Source organism: Glossina fuscipes, unplaced genomic scaffold (assembly GCF_014805625.2).
Source record: "Glossina fuscipes isolate IAEA_lab_2018 unplaced genomic scaffold, Yale_Gfus_2 26, whole genome shotgun sequence".
Taxonomy (NCBI): domain Eukaryota; kingdom Metazoa; phylum Arthropoda; class Insecta; order Diptera; family Glossinidae; genus Glossina; species Glossina fuscipes.
The window spans coordinates 47,174-64,153 of record NW_023998421.1 but is presented as its reverse complement, the minus strand read 5'-3'; the positions used below and the strand labels follow the sequence as shown (position 1 = coordinate 64,153).

At 32.3% G+C, this 16,980-nt stretch overlaps 6 protein-coding genes across 8 annotated transcripts in view; 2 read left to right on the top strand and 4 right to left on the bottom strand.

Annotated features, from left to right (window-relative positions):
- The first annotated feature begins 878 nt into the window (after positions 1-878).
- On the top strand, positions 879-5,702 carry LOC119635399. The gene is made up of 3 exons (XM_038030208.1): positions 879-1,120; positions 4,815-4,985; positions 5,450-5,702. Exons 1-3 carry the CDS (start codon positions 1,063-1,065, stop codon positions 5,653-5,655), a joined length of 435 nt encoding a protein of 144 aa, XP_037886136.1. The 5' UTR covers positions 879-1,062; the 3' UTR covers positions 5,656-5,702.
- Positions 5,703-7,351: 1,649 nt separating this feature from the next.
- LOC119635375 lies at positions 7,352-8,912 on the bottom strand. Its single transcript, XM_038030174.1, has 2 exons — positions 8,710-8,912; positions 7,352-7,965 (listed from the first exon to the last, which is right to left on the bottom strand). The coding sequence occupies exons 1-2, from the start codon at positions 8,768-8,770 to the stop codon at positions 7,571-7,573; spliced, it is 456 nt and encodes a 151-aa protein (XP_037886102.1). The 5' UTR covers positions 8,771-8,912; the 3' UTR covers positions 7,352-7,570.
- Positions 8,913-9,062: 150 nt separating this feature from the next.
- Positions 9,063-9,950, top strand: LOC119635394. Its single transcript, XM_038030201.1, has 4 exons — positions 9,063-9,187; positions 9,273-9,458; positions 9,516-9,571; positions 9,633-9,950. The coding sequence occupies exons 1-4, from the start codon at positions 9,136-9,138 to the stop codon at positions 9,798-9,800; spliced, it is 462 nt and encodes a 153-aa protein (XP_037886129.1). The 5' UTR covers positions 9,063-9,135; the 3' UTR covers positions 9,801-9,950.
- Positions 9,951-10,165: 215 nt separating this feature from the next.
- On the bottom strand, positions 10,166-10,875 carry LOC119635401. The gene is made up of 2 exons (XM_038030210.1): positions 10,444-10,875; positions 10,166-10,387 (listed from the first exon to the last, which is right to left on the bottom strand). Exons 1-2 carry the CDS (start codon positions 10,873-10,875, stop codon positions 10,181-10,183), a joined length of 639 nt encoding a protein of 212 aa, XP_037886138.1. The 3' UTR covers positions 10,166-10,180.
- Positions 10,876-14,057: 3,182 nt separating this feature from the next.
- LOC119635490 (probable G-protein coupled receptor CG31760) lies at positions 14,058-15,583 on the bottom strand. Its single transcript, XM_038030313.1, has one exon. It carries the CDS (start codon positions 15,566-15,568, stop codon positions 15,131-15,133), a length of 438 nt encoding a protein of 145 aa, XP_037886241.1. The 5' UTR covers positions 15,569-15,583; the 3' UTR covers positions 14,058-15,130.
- Positions 15,584-15,778: 195 nt separating this feature from the next.
- LOC119635489 (probable G-protein coupled receptor CG31760) overlaps positions 15,779-16,980 on the bottom strand; it is a 32,100-nt gene continuing 30,898 nt past the window's right edge. For all 3 annotated transcript variants that reach the window (XM_038030311.1, XM_038030310.1, XM_038030312.1), the window contains exons 9-13: positions 16,806-16,950; positions 16,524-16,732; positions 16,208-16,457; positions 15,928-16,136; positions 15,779-15,866 (exon numbers count right to left, since the gene is read on the bottom strand). In XM_038030311.1, the coding sequence (XP_037886239.1) occupies positions 15,812-15,866; positions 15,928-16,136; positions 16,208-16,457; positions 16,524-16,732; positions 16,806-16,950 (868 nt within the window). In that variant the 3' untranslated portion in view covers positions 15,779-15,811. The remainder of the gene's footprint in view (positions 15,867-15,927; positions 16,137-16,207; positions 16,458-16,523; positions 16,733-16,805; positions 16,951-16,980) is intronic.

Genomic DNA, 16,980 nt, shown 5'->3' with positions numbered 1-16,980 from the left:
TGCAATATCTTATAGTCGATGATGAATGGACAGATCGCTGATGATACCGTGACAACGTTGATATAGAAAATAAAACAATTCACTTACAATTGAAAAAAATAAGCTAAGAGTTATTTATAAACGCTTAACACTGAAAAATCTGCGTAGATAAGTAAGATGTTACAAGTTTTTATTGGATGTTACAAGTGGAACGATAAATGCCTATTACATTTCAAAATTACGAAAACATCTCAGAAATCTGTTCGGCAATAGCCAGAGTACAAAACCAATTAAGTACAAATAAAAAGAAAAACTGTAAATATGGAAAGGCAAATAAAATGTGTGTCAGACCACAATTAGCCCCAAAGAGTAATGGAATGAATTTGAAATTGTGGTCAAACAGGTTTTATTTTGCTTCTTTTTCAAGCGACTACGAAAATGATAATCAAAACAAACGCAAATAATGTTAGGTAAAAAAAATAAATAAATAAAAAATAAAAATAAAAATATTTGTTAAAAAGGCATATTAAGTAAGAAGGTCAGTGAGATAATTAATCTCACCTACTGAACTGAGAGTAAGAACTCTTTGCATCGACTCAAGAAAGTATGAATGATAAATAAATGCATATGAAATATGAAAATATATTTTTGTATTTGTAATAAATAACTAAGAATTTTCCAATAATGCATTTTAAGAACACACCGTGATCTCACTTCACTTAAACCATATCACCTCGTATCGCATCATTTATTTCGGTGTGCGAATTATGTGAGAAATATGAAGAAGAAAAGCTTTTTTCTTAAACTTTTTACACATACATATATGCGAAATATATATATATATATATATATATTCCAAACAATGCAATTTTTAAATGTTTTCATTTCGTTCACGAAACAAATTTTGTTTGTGCTTTACACTGCCGCTTATTAAGTGTGTTTACGTTTTCTAATATTTTGCTCTGTTCATAAAGTTAGTCGATCGTGAACATTGTAACAGTTAAGAGTGTGATATTTAACCGAAGTGTTTAAAAGAAGTAAAAAGTTAAAAAAAAAAAAAAAAAAAAAAAAAAAAACGAAAACATGAATAAAAATATTGTTGCTTGCTTCTCTCTCTTGATTTTATGCCTTATGCATGGTGGTGAGTGATTTTTAACAAAAATATTTCAATAATTTTTTTTCAAATCAATTATTTTTACACATGTAATAATAAAGGTATTTTTACGGTTGAAAGGCAATGTTCCACAAGAATACTATATAGATTGACTATGTGATTAAGAAATCATAACCAATTTGTTATTTATTCGATTTGATTACTTCGGATAAAACCGATTGTAGAATAAACCAAAATTCGCTACGCTATTGCTTATCATATTTTGATCTAAACTCTTTCGTAAACAACGAGATGACAGCACTTTATAAATATGTATACAAAGTATAAATAGTTTAGTAATTCTTTTCCGTTACAACTGCGAAAACAATTTAAAACATTTTCCAGTTAATCGTCAATACAATATTATATGCAATCAAAAGTAAGGCAAAGTTTAACCCTTCACTTAATTTTGAAGCGTCGATTGAAGCTTTGATTTAATGGTCATCAACCAAAACGGTTGAATTATTCAAAAAATTAAACTATATATGTATGTAAAATTGAAAAAAAAAAATCATTTTCCAGGAAAATATAAGCTTCCGTTCCAGAAAAGTGCAAGCGAGAGCTTTAGTGATTTCGCTACGATTTACCTTTCGCAATTAAATATTCAAACGTAACGTTTTACTTAACAACACTTAGTCATACGGAATCATTATACTCGTTACTACTTTGATGAAAAGAAAGAATTATTTAAACAATATCTGATCATTAGAAAATGTTTGCATAATAATTGATAAATTTAATAAACGATCAATTAACAAAACAAACAAATGTCTTGGCGACGTGAAGAAATGTTAAGACGCTTACGTCTGTATTAAAGGCAAATAAATCAAATGGAATTTAAAGACACAAAAAAAAGCAAATAAAATATAAGAAATATGCCGATACATTCATCTCTTTTCCCTCTTTTCTAACCTTGTTTATATTTAGCGTTAATAATACTTTATTTTTAAAATATTCCTACATATAATTACATACATGTATATAAATATTGACAATAAAAAATTTCACACATTTCTCTGAAACGCAAAAACTGTTTCTCATACCCATTGCCCCGAGAGTGTATTAATGAAATTTGCATATTCTTAATCGGAGTACATTTCAAACTGGATTTCATGTAATTGTTGTATTTAAGTTGCCTTGAATGTCTGCCAATTTAAACTAAGTGTGTGAGATGAGTTCCTTACCTTAAAGTTATTTTTTACTTCTTTTCTATATATCTCACGCATATTAGCAGAATTAGTTAAACATATTTTATCCAAAATGAACAAATAAGTTTGAAAAATGTTGAAAACAAATTACTTCACTGCTATTTCTTGTCAACAAATGTTCATTTAAGCAAGCAATTAGATATCATCATCAGCTTGAAGATAAGGTTTAAAAGCGAAGTTCTACTGGCCTGCAGTAAATTTGCGAGAAACTCTATTTCATTCTAGCAAGAAACTAGTATTAACACTATAAGGGGCCACGGTTCACCACCGTACAGCTATTTATATAAAAAATTTTGGACGTTTGGAAGTCATATGCATTCGTCCTTGCTCCAAAACGCATCACATGCCAAATTTCATTACACTACCTCAGAAACTGCACCCTGCACGCACAAGAGAACAAGGCGGACAGGTGGACAGACTAGCTTAAATCGATTCAAAAAGTCAATTTGAATGAAAGCCGCCTCTGTCACAAGTCTTTTTGGATGTCCACACGAATTTAATATGCCCTTAAATATCACGTAGGGTGTAGGGTGCAAAAAACATTTTCTTATAATTCAAAGCTTTTGTTTGTTGTTGTTTCTCATTACTAAATACAACAAACGATGGGTGTTGAAAATTCAACTAAAACTGAACCAAATTATTCTCTCACATTTATATAAAATAGAGTTATTTGATGGACTTACGTCACACACCTTATGTTAAATTCTCCAGATTGGGTATTAAAAAGATGGTGGAAATAGCAGCGAAAAAAATGTTAAGCGTTTTACAAACTGCAAATTATTGCAAAATTTTTTGTTTACTTTGTTGCTTTACTAGCCTATAAATCTTCCCCATTTATAGGGGAAAAATATTGAAATAAAAACAGCCATCTATTTACTTTTTAATGGTTTTCGAAGAAAACTGTTAAGAGATGAAACATTTGTTCCCTTACCTTTCACCGAATACTGCATTTAAAAGGGTATACGCTCCTGCATTGAAATTTCTTGATGTTAGATCTACTAAATACTTATAACCTAACCTAAGAATATTCGTTAAGGTCGCATCAGGTGTGGACAAATTCGTAATCACCATGGATTGCAAAGTCGAATATCGTCTGAAGCCGGTTTTCAACCAAAACTTATTTTGAAAAATTTGTATTTAATTTTAGAATATTTCCTCACGTAATTGGCGAAGCCAAAGTCGGTTTAATCAATAAATCTATAGAAGAATCACACATCAGCCGTTTCAGATTCTGAACTCAAATATTTTTTCTTTAGAGCGTTAATTTTCAATTTCTACAGACAGACAATTGGCAAAAAGTAGTAGATAAACAGGCTTACGACTTACTTTCGGGCAATTATCGTAACGATGCTGTCATCAGTATTACTTCATTTTTCCTTCGGAATAGTAACAAAAATAAAAATTAATATTAAATAATAGTTATGTACACAATTTCAAACATTATATAGTAATATTATTTTGCTTCTATGATTTAGTAGTAGAAGATCTTCACGTCACTTTACTATCATAGGCCATGTATCTGCATTCATATACATTATTTATGCACAAGTTCGACTATATACTAACCACACAACTAATTTTCTGGGCTTTTTTGATCAACGAAATATTCAGGATTTCAAGAGAAATCCCAAAGTTGGTTCATTTAAACTATTTTCCATCATGAGCCCGTATTTCTTCCATCTATTCGACAAAATATGAATTTCATAGGGGAAGACAAACTGACGTTTGGAAATCTGCACAAGATGTTGTATTTTATGTGGGGGAAATGGAAGCCTTACTTGAACAGGCAAGAAGTCATCTATTATAACTAGCATCAATTAGAAGTAGTAACGTCTACCGATAATAGCGGTGAGGGCAGCATATTCCAGATTAGTGCTGCTGACGTTGCCTGAGCGAGTTTTTTCCTAAGAGACTGAGATTTGTCTAACAAATAAGTGCGTCAACAGGATCCCTCAAAAGTCCCACCCACTCGTCCTGGAATCTCTCACGGCCCTTATCATTCTTTAGTCAAAGTGCCCCTTTTTGAAGTCTCTCTCATCGGGCCTGACGTTTCCACTTTTAACACAAACGTACACAACACAACACAAAACACTATTTCTTTTTTGCATTCCTCTCTATCTTAAACTCTTCCTAACCCCCAATGCGCCTGCATCGATAGGGCTTATGCCCTAACTGAGTACACAAAACTCACGATGTTAAGCTTTCGGCGCATTGCTTTTCGACCCTTTTGTGTCAGTTTTGTTTTGTTCGTAAAGATTTTTTTCTTTATTGGAAGAAACCGTAATAAATTACAACCATTTTACAATGCAGATATTTGTTGACGGAAACATGAATATAACAAATGTTTTTATCTACATTGTCTACAATGTAAAAAATATTGTAAAATGCGTTCGTTATGTTAAAAAATTCTTGCATAATTTCAATAATCAAATATTCAGCTTTGGTTTGTGCTTTTTAATTTTTAAATATATTAGCGAATGCCATCAAGTGTTATCAGTGCAAATCGCTAACGGATCCCAATTGTGGTAAAAATGTGATTGATGCCAATTCCAATATAAGACAAGTGGATTGTGATTATGTTGCAAAACCCAATTCAATGGAACAATTTATGCCAGTAACTAAATGCAATAAAGTTATTACCAGCGGTAAGTGTAGTTAGTTAATCTACCAAGAAGTAATCATAAAGAAAAAAAAAAAACAAAAAAAAATTATTTAATTAAAAATTCTAAACCACACCAACACTTAAAATAAATCAAATGATGTCATTCATATACCAACTATGGTGAATAAATGGCATTGAACGAATTCAACAAAAATGGTGAATTTTTAGATGAAATATTAAATTAAAAAAAAAAAAAAAATGAAAAAAACTCATTAAATTTTTTTTATTAGTTATTAATGTATATTAATATGAATATTAATGTGAGCAACATGTAACATCAACAAATGCAGCAAATGTAATAACGGGAAAACAAAGCTTTCTAAAGCTTCTCCTAAAAAGCTTTCGCAAGTTTCTTATGAATGAATTGAAACTTACGTTAAACCCGTTTTTATATTTATATATTTAGAGTAACGTATAATATTTTGTCTCCTTCTGAACCCATTGCAGATAAAGCGGGAATCATTATTTCTCGTGATTGTCATTTTCAAATCGTAGGTCAAAGGGATGATATATGCTCCGTCTCCCATAGCCGCGACGTGCAAAGTTGTTATACTTGCACTGGAGATTTGTGTAATGCTTCATCGGCTGGCCGTTTAATGGCTTATGGAATGATGGCCATTTTGAGTTTGGTAGTGATAAATATTGCATTTTAAATTTGATTTGTATATATATTTTTTTTTTTTTTTTTTTATAAATTTTTGTATATTTTTTGTGTATTTGTGGTAGTGTTATTGTTAAAGAGAAATAAATTTCAAAAAGCGATTATATGGAGTTCAATGATTTTATTTATTTATTTTTTTAATTATTTCATTAAAATTGTATTTAAATCATTATTTTTCAATAATACACAATTACGAATATCTTATCGTAATTTGGCTGTGTTACACATATCTAACATTGTTGCTATGTAGCCATGCTTTTTTGTTTGGGCTGTAATGGACCGAAATCGAATAATCTCTTCCTATACGACGCGAATATCAATTATACATAACGATCTCGTCAAAATAATCTTATCTCCCAAAGCCATTGTTTTGACAGAATCGCTGTAATACAAAACGACGGTATTGATAGAGAAACGAGGCGGTAAAAGGTGCAGTCCCACTGAGACCAAATAGACGTAATAATAAACGTAATCGATAATGAGAGGCTAACAATCCAGCTCAAAAAAAGACCTCCTGATTAATAAAACCCAAGCCAACAATCCAACATAATAGAATGAAAATGAAAGATTTAAAGTGCGGGAAAATGGAATACAATCAAAAATGTTAAAAGGTAAATATAAAGTTGTTTTGAACCAAAAAAATCGATGAAATTTGATTTAAAGATTAATGCCTTTATATCTCTCGCAATACTTTATTTACTTTACTTTAGAACTTGCCTCAGTGATTTAACAACTCCAATCTTTTATCAGCTATATGTTGTCGTCTTATTGACACCGAATGTTGAAATCCTCCAATTTTTTCAAAATGTATTACACATTCATGCTATTCATTTGCAACATATTTTCGCCAAACAACCCAAAATATTATTTTTCAATTCAGCATTTCTAAGCTATATTAAACAGGAAAGATTTGGATTTATACGATTTTATAACGGCTCGCTTCTTCTTTCTTTTTAAAGGATAATAAAATTCACTCTTTCTCACCATTCGCAAAAGTGATTTTTAAATTAAAATTTAAACACTTTAATAAAGATTATTGGAGCTAATACTATTGGTAATAATACTATTCGATGGTCAAAAGTTCAAGGGTGAAAAACACTGCAGCAACTTCGAAGGAAGCAAGTAAAAAACAAGAAGCATGCAAGAGTTTGCGTTAGATACTTGTTGCCACTAAGTCGTTAGCCCTGGATTAAGAAGAAAAAAACGAAAAATATTTACCAGGATTATCTATAAGTCTTGTACCAAAATGGTGTCCGATTTGAAGGACGAACATACCTATTTTACTACTCCTTACATTGGTTTGCAACTCAACTTATTTGTAGTTGTAATAGTCATCAACAGGAGTTCCGTAAACTGTACGAACAATCCATGAAGATTAACGTCGAATTTTGACTTCATTTCCACACGTGTCCATGATACTATAAGACAGACGAAAGAGCAACACTAATTTAGAAGCTGTAAATTTATACAACGAATTACCTGACTAATCGCCAAATTGCAATTCAATTGTGTTGCGAAACGCTTCAAGTTGAAAAACTTCACCACAATTAAAACAATTAAAACAGTTTGCGTAATCCTCTAACATTGAGCGTACATGGAATATAATTTTCTTTCTTTTTTTTACTTTATTAAAAATATTTGGTTGTTATTAAAAATACAATATTAAAAATTTCGAGTCACACGTCATTTGATTAAAAGAAATGCAAAGAAAAGAAAAACAAAATTATAAAATATTTTGCTCACTTATCCTACATAATTAAATACATACGATGGACGGCAAAAAGACTTTTCACTTAAGCACTTTATAAAAATATGTATGTATATATGTATAAAACTTCAAATTAAATGCAATTCTATTCTAAATCTATGGAAATAAATTAAAGGCACTAAATTTTCAGCTCTTGCATTCAAAGTCTCAAAAACCAAGCCACCAACGCGCCTCCAATAGTGGATGTTACAATTGTTAGATGATAATTGGTAAAAATACCAGCGCCATTACATCCATCCTTACTGTTACAGGTACAGTATTCCATGAATATATTATAACTGCCAGTACGCATTAAACAGAAGCGTTCATCTCCTTCAATTCCCGGCTCACCCATATAGGCACAACTGCGAAAATAACGCCATTCACCATGAACCTTTTGCCTTATTTTGCGGCACATGGACGCCTTAACTCCAGGCAAATGTTTCAATTCCGGTTCGAGACTGCAATCTGTTATCACTAAAGTGCTATTGTCGAACGGATCAGCACATTTAGGGTCATTGTCTGAACGACATTCCCAGCATTTAATACTTTCAGCTAAACAATAACAGAAAGAAAAATGTTATTTTCCTTTTTGAAAGACGACCAAAAAAGGATCAAGGAATTCATTCATTCTTGATTGAAAGTGGACAAGGACTGCTCCAACCAATGTGCTCCTTACATAAATATGGCCTCAATAGATTTATAAAATATATGAATTCGTTTAAATTTGAATTTTCGAAGCAAAGTTATTGAAAAATTACGCAATGAACGCAACCAAGACTATTGAAACGGGATTTTTCTGAAAGCATACTTCACTTCTTACTTTCGAACTCTAATGAGTTTCTCAATGTTCAATTCCTTCAGCATAAGCAGTACGAATAATAATTTTAACTACTCTTCCGGGCCTTGTACGCTTCTCTTAGTTTTTTGAACCTATTGATTTTCGCAGTCGCGAAATTCTTATTTCAACATCAATTGCATGAATAATAATTTTAGTTAGACTTCCAAGCGTCTTACGCTAGTTTTCCCAGATCATTTAAACCCATTAAAGTATCGGTCAAATCTTAAGACAATCGCAGTCGTAAAATTGCTACTTCCTGCGGCGTCGATTGGATGAGCAATAGCTTTATTTTACTTGCCCGGACTCTTACGCCAATTACCCTCAGTTATTTAAATCTTTAGTTGTCTTTAAAATAATCCTTCAAATTTCAAAATAATCGCGAAATCATTGTCACTTCAAACAGAAATATTCCGTGAATGAAACAAAATATAGTCAACCAAGTGTGTTCTTTTGCTTACCTGTCTTAAAAAGAAATAGCGCCAGCAAAGCAAGTAATAAATTCTTTTCCAATTTCCGCATAGTAAAAGACGAAATTAATCAAATCGGTTATTAAAGCAGTATAAAGTTTTGTTATAAAAAAAAAAAAAACAAATAATAAACACAACAGCACCCGCCCTAAACAATGCGTTATTTTAATGTTTACAATATCGAGAAGAATTCATTTACTGATAATGTAAATGAAAATTAATATCGATATACAAGTGCTGCCAGATTCTGCGTTTAACAAACAAGAAGAAATCGATAAATTTTTAAGTTACACTACAACTTCCATCCCTATGACAATACTAAACAACAATTAAATGAGCAAATTAAAATGCACTTATTATAAATATTAAGTTTATTTTTGATTTTCATTTTTCATATAATAAATAAAAAGATTTATAATGCAAACCGAAGTATGTCGATTAATATTTATATTAGTTATAAGTGTGTGTGGTATGTAAAGAAGAAAAGCGTTCATTTGTAACCTGCTTAGGGTGTGGTCTCAGGATAAAATGTAATTAACTAAGAAAAATTGCAGGCTCGTTGGCTATACGTTGTTATCAGTGCTCATCCGATCAGGATCCTAAAGGGGTTGATAGTTGCGGCGCTTACAAACCTTTTAATAAAACCGAGCATATAGCTATTGAGTGTAATACAGACGAATCGGTCATGCCAGGATCATTTTGCATGAAGGTTGTGCAACAAGGACCAAGAGGTTTCATATGTAAGTTAAATTTTGGAAAAAGGAAGAAATGGTATTACATGTGTTAACATCTAATAGGGGATGGACGTTGGCGCCAAGTTATACGTCGTTGTGCATCTGTTGCTGACACCGGGGTAATTTATTATATTTTGTTTACCTTATTTATCATTAAAGCAAATGTTTCCCAAAATTTAGGTAACCGGAGTTTGTAATTGGGGGGTATATGAGAACGGTGTGTACTGGGAAGAATGTTATTGTGCTGGCGATAGTTGTAATAGCGCTAGAAGTGTAAATTTCAATAAAGCATATTGGCGTTTAGCTTTATTATTATTGCCAGCCCCATTTCTTTCAATAAGAAGATAAGAGAGGAGATGAACGCCGTAAATGTAATGTAATAATCCGTCCTTTTTACAAATATTTGTAATAATTCATGTTAATTTTTTAAGTGTAAAGACAAACCACGTTATTAAGAAAGCATTCCCTCATGTATTTATAATAATAATTTTAATTATTTAAGCTATTTTATATGTTTTTAATAATTTCGATATAAAAAAGGCAATAAAATAAATATACATGAAAATTTGTATAAATCTCAAGAAATCGTTAAAAATGTTACCTTTGCCACATTCGGATTTACATTAATCTGCAATTCAATATGGTTCGTTTTCTAAGTGCTCGCCTAAATAATGTGAAAATCGCTCCAATTATTTTGGACAGATAACTCCTAAGCATTTTTGTAAAAATTAAGCTCTTTTACATGCGCCACGTTGTTCTAAAATTTTTAAACCACCTTCCTCCCAGCCAGCCTCAGGATTATTTGTTACTGCTGCATATAGAAGAGTAGCGCCATCTGGTAATGATTTAACGGCAATATAAGATTTCCTTTCCCCTATCCATGTGCTAGTTTCGCTTAACTTTCCAGCCTTAGCCTTTTCGTCTGCACGGCAATACTAAAGGCAAAAACATGACCAGTATGAGAATGATTTTGATTAGACGTCACACTTACCCAAGCTTCGTAAACTTTTATCGGTTGATTTTGACTTGTCCAATGTATAATTTTTAAGCAATAGCGCATAAACCGATTGACATTACGTTTCACCTCCACAAGACGACTATCGTTAAGTCGTTCGACTTTACGTAGCAGCTCGGTGCACGATTCAAAGTCTTTAGGCCGCTTCAAGGTTTTCATAAGAACCTTCGCAAAACGCAAATAGTTCTCAAATTGCTCACTCAAAAAATCGATCTCGTCAGACTTGGCTTTGTCAACCTTAGGGTCTTCATCAGCCTTTGCTGGCGTAGGGGGCTTAGGTTTAACGACGTCGTCAGTTTCATCAGCCTTTGATGGCGGTTCCTCTGCCTTAGGTTCCTCAGGTTTTGCTACAATAGTGTCGTCCTGGCCAGCTTCAACCCCTTCTTTTCCGTTTTCTGAGTCTGCCATATTTGTGATTTATTGCTTTTTTTTAAATTGCTTTGCTTAGGAAAAAAAAAAACTTGAAAAACAAATTTCAAAGACCGGAAAATTATAGAAATTCAAATTTTTAAGTTGTCATGTAAATGTAGGATTGCCTTGCCGATAATAACTTGAATAAATATTTATCTAAGGCAAGGTTTCTGACATTTAGTCCCTACATACGTATCGTTTCTTATTCCATAATCAAAAATTATTTTTTATTTTATAGATATATATACGTATATATTCATATGTATTATTATTATTATTAACTTTGCCAGCGAAATAAATTCAAACACTGAAGTCTTGAAGCACCAGCATCTAATGCTAAAAATTCTACCGTATTTGATAATCTAATCTGTTTCATTAGCTGACTGAGAAAATGTTAATATGTGACGTTTTGCAAATTTTCACTTGCTTTTTTCAAGATTATATCATGATATTCATTCAAAGTGTTCCAACGTTTTAATCTGTCAAAGTCATCATGTAATCGTACAACAGCAGCAGCTCCTATTATCTTTACAAATTATCTAACTTTTCAGTCAAGATTTCTCTTTAGCTGTAAAAACTTTCTAAATGAGCCATATTTTTCAAATTGATCCAGAGTTTAAAGCCTTAAAGAAAAAGCTGTCAACTCCATAAAAAATTCACCTTTCGCGCTTAGCTCATACTGACAGTTTTATTGTGCATGTTTTTTTTTTTTTTTTTTTTAAGAAATCCCGATAAGCTTGTATATTCGGTATATTATCTCGATTGTTAATTGAATACTTTTTGAAGTAAATTATAAAAATCGAAGCAAGAGCGACAAAAGATATCTATTTCTAAATATAGGGACTGTGCGCTTCCGTAAAGCCCTAAAGCTAAATATCCAAGAATATATTGGAATAAATTAATTTTATTTTTATGGTAAAAGATTTGCACAAAATTCATTTCATAAAAACGTCATGAGCCGATAGCCTGTGTTGCTAGTGCTCAATGTATTTTTTTTAGTCTAAGAATTTATTTCATTAGTCTAAAATTAAAATAATAATAATAATAATAAAAACGTCGTATTCGTTGCAAGGTCATTAACAGCGTAATTATTAAAGCCTTGTTAGATTTTATTAGTGTTTTGCACTGATTTTTGCCGCCGGCGATAAATTCTAAAAAGATTACCGCTGGATCAGGCGCGGTCTTATGCACTGTCATACCTTTTAATACTAAGTGGAAAGCACAAATCCAAAGGCAAATATATAAAAATTTATTTGTTAAAAAGAGTTTGTAAAAAAGAGTCTTTGTTAACTTGGCAGATTTGATTAAAGAAGGATACAATTTTTTGAACTTGACTTGGAGAAATCGGAATGGGTGGCTAATTCTCTCAGTTAAATCTTTTCTTATCTTAATTGGGTGAAACTAGAAATCAAAAATGTAAGTAAGAAAGTATATGCTCTTCTAAATATTACACGCGCCCACCTTCAAATTACCTTAATTTTTTGGCGAAAGAATAAAAAAAAATCATGAAGAATTGAGTTCTTATAATGTGTCTCTGAAGAAAATTGCCGGCTTACCGGTTATAATGGTTTGCATGGACATGATAGTTAGCAAAACGCCGGATGTTGAAGAACTTCACGCAAAATTGAGAAACAGAGAATTGAGTTACCGTGGGTTTTTCAAAGTCGTGCGTGCTTCATCGGCTACTTTTCGCTCAATTTAAACGGATCGTTATGAGTTGTTTTAGAAGTTTTGAGAAGCTCGTAAAACTTGCATTCCAATTGTAAACATTATTTTGGAGATATGATTGTTTAATTCTTGGAGACGAGAGATTGTGGTGCTTGAGATTATCGTAATTGATTGCATTGCAAATCTCTAAGTTCTTCAGTAGCTAGAGCAGGGTCTTTTTTATGAAAGTATTAAGCAATATATCCCATAAAGGCAAGTTTAATGTCTTCAAATCCCGTAGTTTCCTAATCGCAAATATGCTGATCAAGCAACACTCCTTTTCAAGTCTGCAATATCTCCAATTCGCAAGAGTAGACGAGCAAGTAAGAATTGCGACTACCAAGTCAATGTCCGCCGGTTCGATACGGTGTAATTCACTTTGGTCATAGCGATAGTGAATTCTCAGTTGGTAAAGTTTTTACCTTTACGAATTGAATACATATCCCCCACGCTTTAGTTTCTTTATCTGTTCACTTTCTTCACTTCTTTATGACCATCGCCGTTTTACGGAAACGGAGAATATCCCCTAAGCGATTAGAAGTTTTGAGTTGTGCTAAAACCATCCGCCATGTACTCAGTTGAATGGTATACTTTCTTCCCTTACTTATTACTCATCAATTTTAAAAACGGACCAAACCTGTCCACAGTCAGGGTAGATAAGTATGCGAAAAAGGATTAATTTCAAATGTCTGCTGCGTTCACTTGAAAGCGCCGCTATTTACTTTAAAATGACTGTACGTTTCTTACCTTCGCGATGGCGGATAACCAAACTTCCATTGATGCGCACACAACCTTCGGAGTTATTTATTTTTTTTTTGTTGTTTTTCGTAATTACATCAAATTTATGTGTTTATTATAATTGTTTTTTTTCTTTTAGCTGACACAATATTCTTTAATGTGTTTTAGTCTAAACATAAAATATTAAATCATTTTAAAATGTTATTTATATCCGATCTTAAACATGCAATATCCTTTATATTGTTCTAATTGTAAATAAATATTTTATCAAAAAAAAATATTTCCAAAAAATTTAATAAGCTTAGTTTCTTACGGAAATCATTTAAAAAAAAAAAAAAATTAACTTTTCTTTTACTCAGAGCTCAACGAAGTGTAAAACATTGCTCATAGAAACGATTTCTTTTCGGGCAAATTAATATTAATCCGGCTAAGCATTCAATAGCATTCAGGGAAAAGTAAATTAAAAGAGAATCACATCAATTAATATTTTACACTAAAGTATAATTGCCTTTATCGGCGCATCCCATCAAATAGTTATAGGGTACTTTTATTCGAATACTCTTATTTGTTTTTTTTTTTTTTTTTTGTCACTACTACCTTTTATAATGTTATCGATAGTAGAAATATTGCATGAAAAGATAAGAGCATTACGGCGGTATCCGAACAAACGTCGGCACGACAAACTTGTGACGAAGAATGAAATGGCGCCCATATATATGCTTCCAATCATATCTACTTCCTCAAAGAACTTCAAAATACGCTTTATGTAAAGCCCATCCAGGAGAAACCCATGGCAAGATGCAATGGGTTTATTGGGACTTCTATCTTGACGTCTTGTGTCTTTTTCTTTTTCCCGAAAATTAAGAATAAAATATATGGAAAGCGCTTCACCAAGGCACAAGAAGCAGTTGAAGAATACAAAAGTAGAATTTTTCTAGCCGATGAAATGCAAAAATATTATATGATATGATTCCATAGAATAGATAAAAAGAATAAAAAAAAAGAATAAATAAAAAAATATTAAATTTGGAAAAATAATATTGGATGTAAGGCTTACAGCATTGTCTTCATAATATCCATTGTGAAGATATCCTGAATAGACTGAATAGTGCTGTAAGGCGTAGCTAAGATACAAAGTACCCTATAAATTAAACGAGACATTCACTTATGAACTTCTAATGGAAGCTCAACTATGATCCGTGTAGTCAAAACATATGACATTTTCTGAAAAGCATCTAGGCCGATAACAGATATACCGTTAATTCCAAAGGTATGCTAGTTTAGATTACCTGGTCATATGTTGACCTTCGAGATTCAGGAACAGTACTTTGAATTTTTCTATATACTCATGCGAATGTCTTCATATACAGTGTATATGTTTGTTAATTTTTGCTAGGAACATTGGTAGCGTGACGATTTGAACTACTCATATATTTACCCTTGTTCCTGTCACATTAGAATATTTGTCAAATAAAAAAGACACACAAAGAATCTAAAGGTTAACTTCAATTCCCTTCGGTAAGATCTTTTTCGAAGTGGAAGTGATTTCAAGTGGCGGATCAAGTTAATCAGCGTAAAGTTTTGTGAATAACAAAAACAATCGGTATAAACGTAAACAAAAATAATACAAATATTTTTTTCACGTGTGTAACAATTAATTTAACAACATTTAACAGCATTTCGTATGTTATTCCTTTCATTGGATCTAAGGTTTAGCTTTAAAAATAACAACAACTTATAAGTAAGTTGTCGTGTAATAATGTAAATAAGTCGAGTCGAAAAATATGCAATTTTTTCTCATAACCATTTAGACCACAATAGGTGAACGTATATCCAAAGTTTTACTATCAGTTAAAGTGGATGACAGTGAACACGAAGTATTATTATTATTATTTAGCTGACTTTCCATATCCATTTCTATAGCCAGAAGATTATCATTATTGAATGGTATTAAGGCTATCGAAGGGGCGCGATGTATTTCAACAATTTCGGTTAACGTCATAGCATCATCGTCCGAAATCGTTTGTGTTTGAAATTGAAACTGCGTGGAAGATCTTTTTAGCAGGAATTCTAAAGATGGCGAAGGCGTTTGAATAGCATACGTCGATGAAGATGAGGTGGGAGAATTTGTTGTTATATCTTCATAAATCGTAAGCATATCCGAATGTTCGCTGCCCGTTAGAGCAGTGGTGATGGTTTTTGTAGAACTTTGCGAAGAGTTAGGAACGTCATGCAATTCGGCCATGAGTTGCTCGAGACGGATATGAGCTATACTTGAATTATCATCATCACTATCGTCATCATCACTGCTTGCATTCAATGCGTAATACCAGCTATTGATATCATCTTCGGGTATAAATATTTCTTTGAATTGCTTAAATAATTCTTGGCCGTTGTCATCAAATACGTTATTATCACTATCGTGATCCGTGGTTGACCAAACATAATTTTTATACTTTGAGCAATCTTCTGCACTTCGTTGGCCTCGTCAAACCTTTTCCTTATTCAAGCGACATTTGGTGGGTGTTAAACTCGTTGGAAAACTTTAAAAGAATTGTTATTCATTGAGATGATGAAAAAAGCATAAATAAATTGATCGCCTACCCTTTAGAGGCGGAACCGCTAAGGGTTTCCTCAGTTTTGGAAGTTTGTGTTTGCGTTGAAGACATGTTACTTTTACTAAACGGTGCTTGGAAAGAAGTTGAGGTTATTGTAAAATAACCGCCCGGCTTAGGTTTTAAATGTCTATTATTGATCTGCATATGCACAGTCTTCATGAATTCAATTTGATGAGCCAATTTTTGAATTTGCTCCTGAAAGATTTTTTTTTGCGTATAAGTATCGCCGTTTTGCGTTTCTCTGTGACAAATATCCATTAGCTCACCTTTAACTCTTCATTTTCTTGATAGAGATCGGGAGATTCTTCGGGCACTAGGCCAACGCCATTTAATGAAAATGAGGCCGTTATACTGCGCACCTTAGCCTTTTGATCCCACTTGTCTCCTTGACCTTTAAAGACTCGCGAAATTTTTGGCCCAAATACTAAAGCTATGGTAGTGGTTGTCGACAATTGGGTTCGTACAAAACCTAAAGTATATTTAATATCAGGTCCAGCTTCCGGAAATATGAAGAGACTGAGAAGTGAAGAATATTTAATTTTCGCAAGATATTCGCAGCAGAGATATAAAAAATTCACTCACTGTATAATTGCCATTGTTATATTAACAATCGCTATATTATATATTGCATAAGATATTAAGCGGGCTTCATTGTATAACGATTCAGCATTGCGGACATTATAACAGACTCGTATGCCCCAGGCCAGAAAAAATACCTCACCGATAGCCAAACTATGATCCCACCAATTGTAAGAACATTGTCTAAATTTTAAACCATTCTGATCGTGTATCTAATGGGAGAAGAGTAAGACATTAATGATTGATGACAATAAAATAATGAGATAAAATTTTATCAAAACTTACAAATTCGGCAAAGGGAGTGTCGGATATTGTCCATGTACCCAAGTAAATAAGCATTACCAATAATATGGGCACCATCCATTGCAGCAACTGCTGATCAGTAAGCTTAACTTTATGAGCTGACTTAACCCGATACGTTAAAGATACACTAAAAAACTTTCAGTTAAATTTTGCATTA

Excerpts from the sequence above, each read along its gene's own strand:
- LOC119635399 (XM_038030208.1), top strand. The coding sequence starts at position 1,063 with ATGAATAAAAATATTGTTGCTTGCTTCTCTCTCTTGATTTTATGCCTT. Across the intron at positions 1,121-4,814 it reads TTTATGCCTTATGCATGGTG|CGAATGCCATCAAGTGTTAT; the intron begins GTGAGTGATTTT and ends TAAATATATTAG. Across the intron at positions 4,986-5,449 it reads CAATAAAGTTATTACCAGCG|ATAAAGCGGGAATCATTATT; the intron begins GTAAGTGTAGTT and ends AACCCATTGCAG.
- LOC119635375 (XM_038030174.1), bottom strand. The coding sequence starts at position 8,770 with ATGCGGAAATTGGAAAAGAATTTATTACTTGCTTTGCTGGCGCTATTT. Across the intron at positions 7,966-8,709 it reads GCTATTTCTTTTTAAGACAG|CTGAAAGTATTAAATGCTGG; the intron begins GTAAGCAAAAGA and ends GTTATTGTTTAG.
- LOC119635394 (XM_038030201.1), top strand. The coding sequence starts at position 9,136 with ATGCAAACCGAAGTATGTCGATTAATATTTATATTAGTTATAAGTGTG. Across the intron at positions 9,459-9,515 it reads AGGACCAAGAGGTTTCATAT|GGGATGGACGTTGGCGCCAA; the intron begins GTAAGTTAAATT and ends AACATCTAATAG. Across the intron at positions 9,572-9,632 it reads CATCTGTTGCTGACACCGGG|GTAACCGGAGTTTGTAATTG; the intron begins GTAATTTATTAT and ends CCCAAAATTTAG.
- LOC119635401 (XM_038030210.1), bottom strand. The coding sequence starts at position 10,875 with ATGGCAGACTCAGAAAACGGAAAAGAAGGGGTTGAAGCTGGCCAGGAC. Across the intron at positions 10,388-10,443 it reads TAAAAGTTTACGAAGCTTGG|TATTGCCGTGCAGACGAAAA; the intron begins GTAAGTGTGACG and ends TTTTGCCTTTAG.
- LOC119635490 (XM_038030313.1), bottom strand. The coding sequence starts at position 15,568 with ATGGCCGAATTGCATGACGTTCCTAACTCTTCGCAAAGTTCTACAAAA.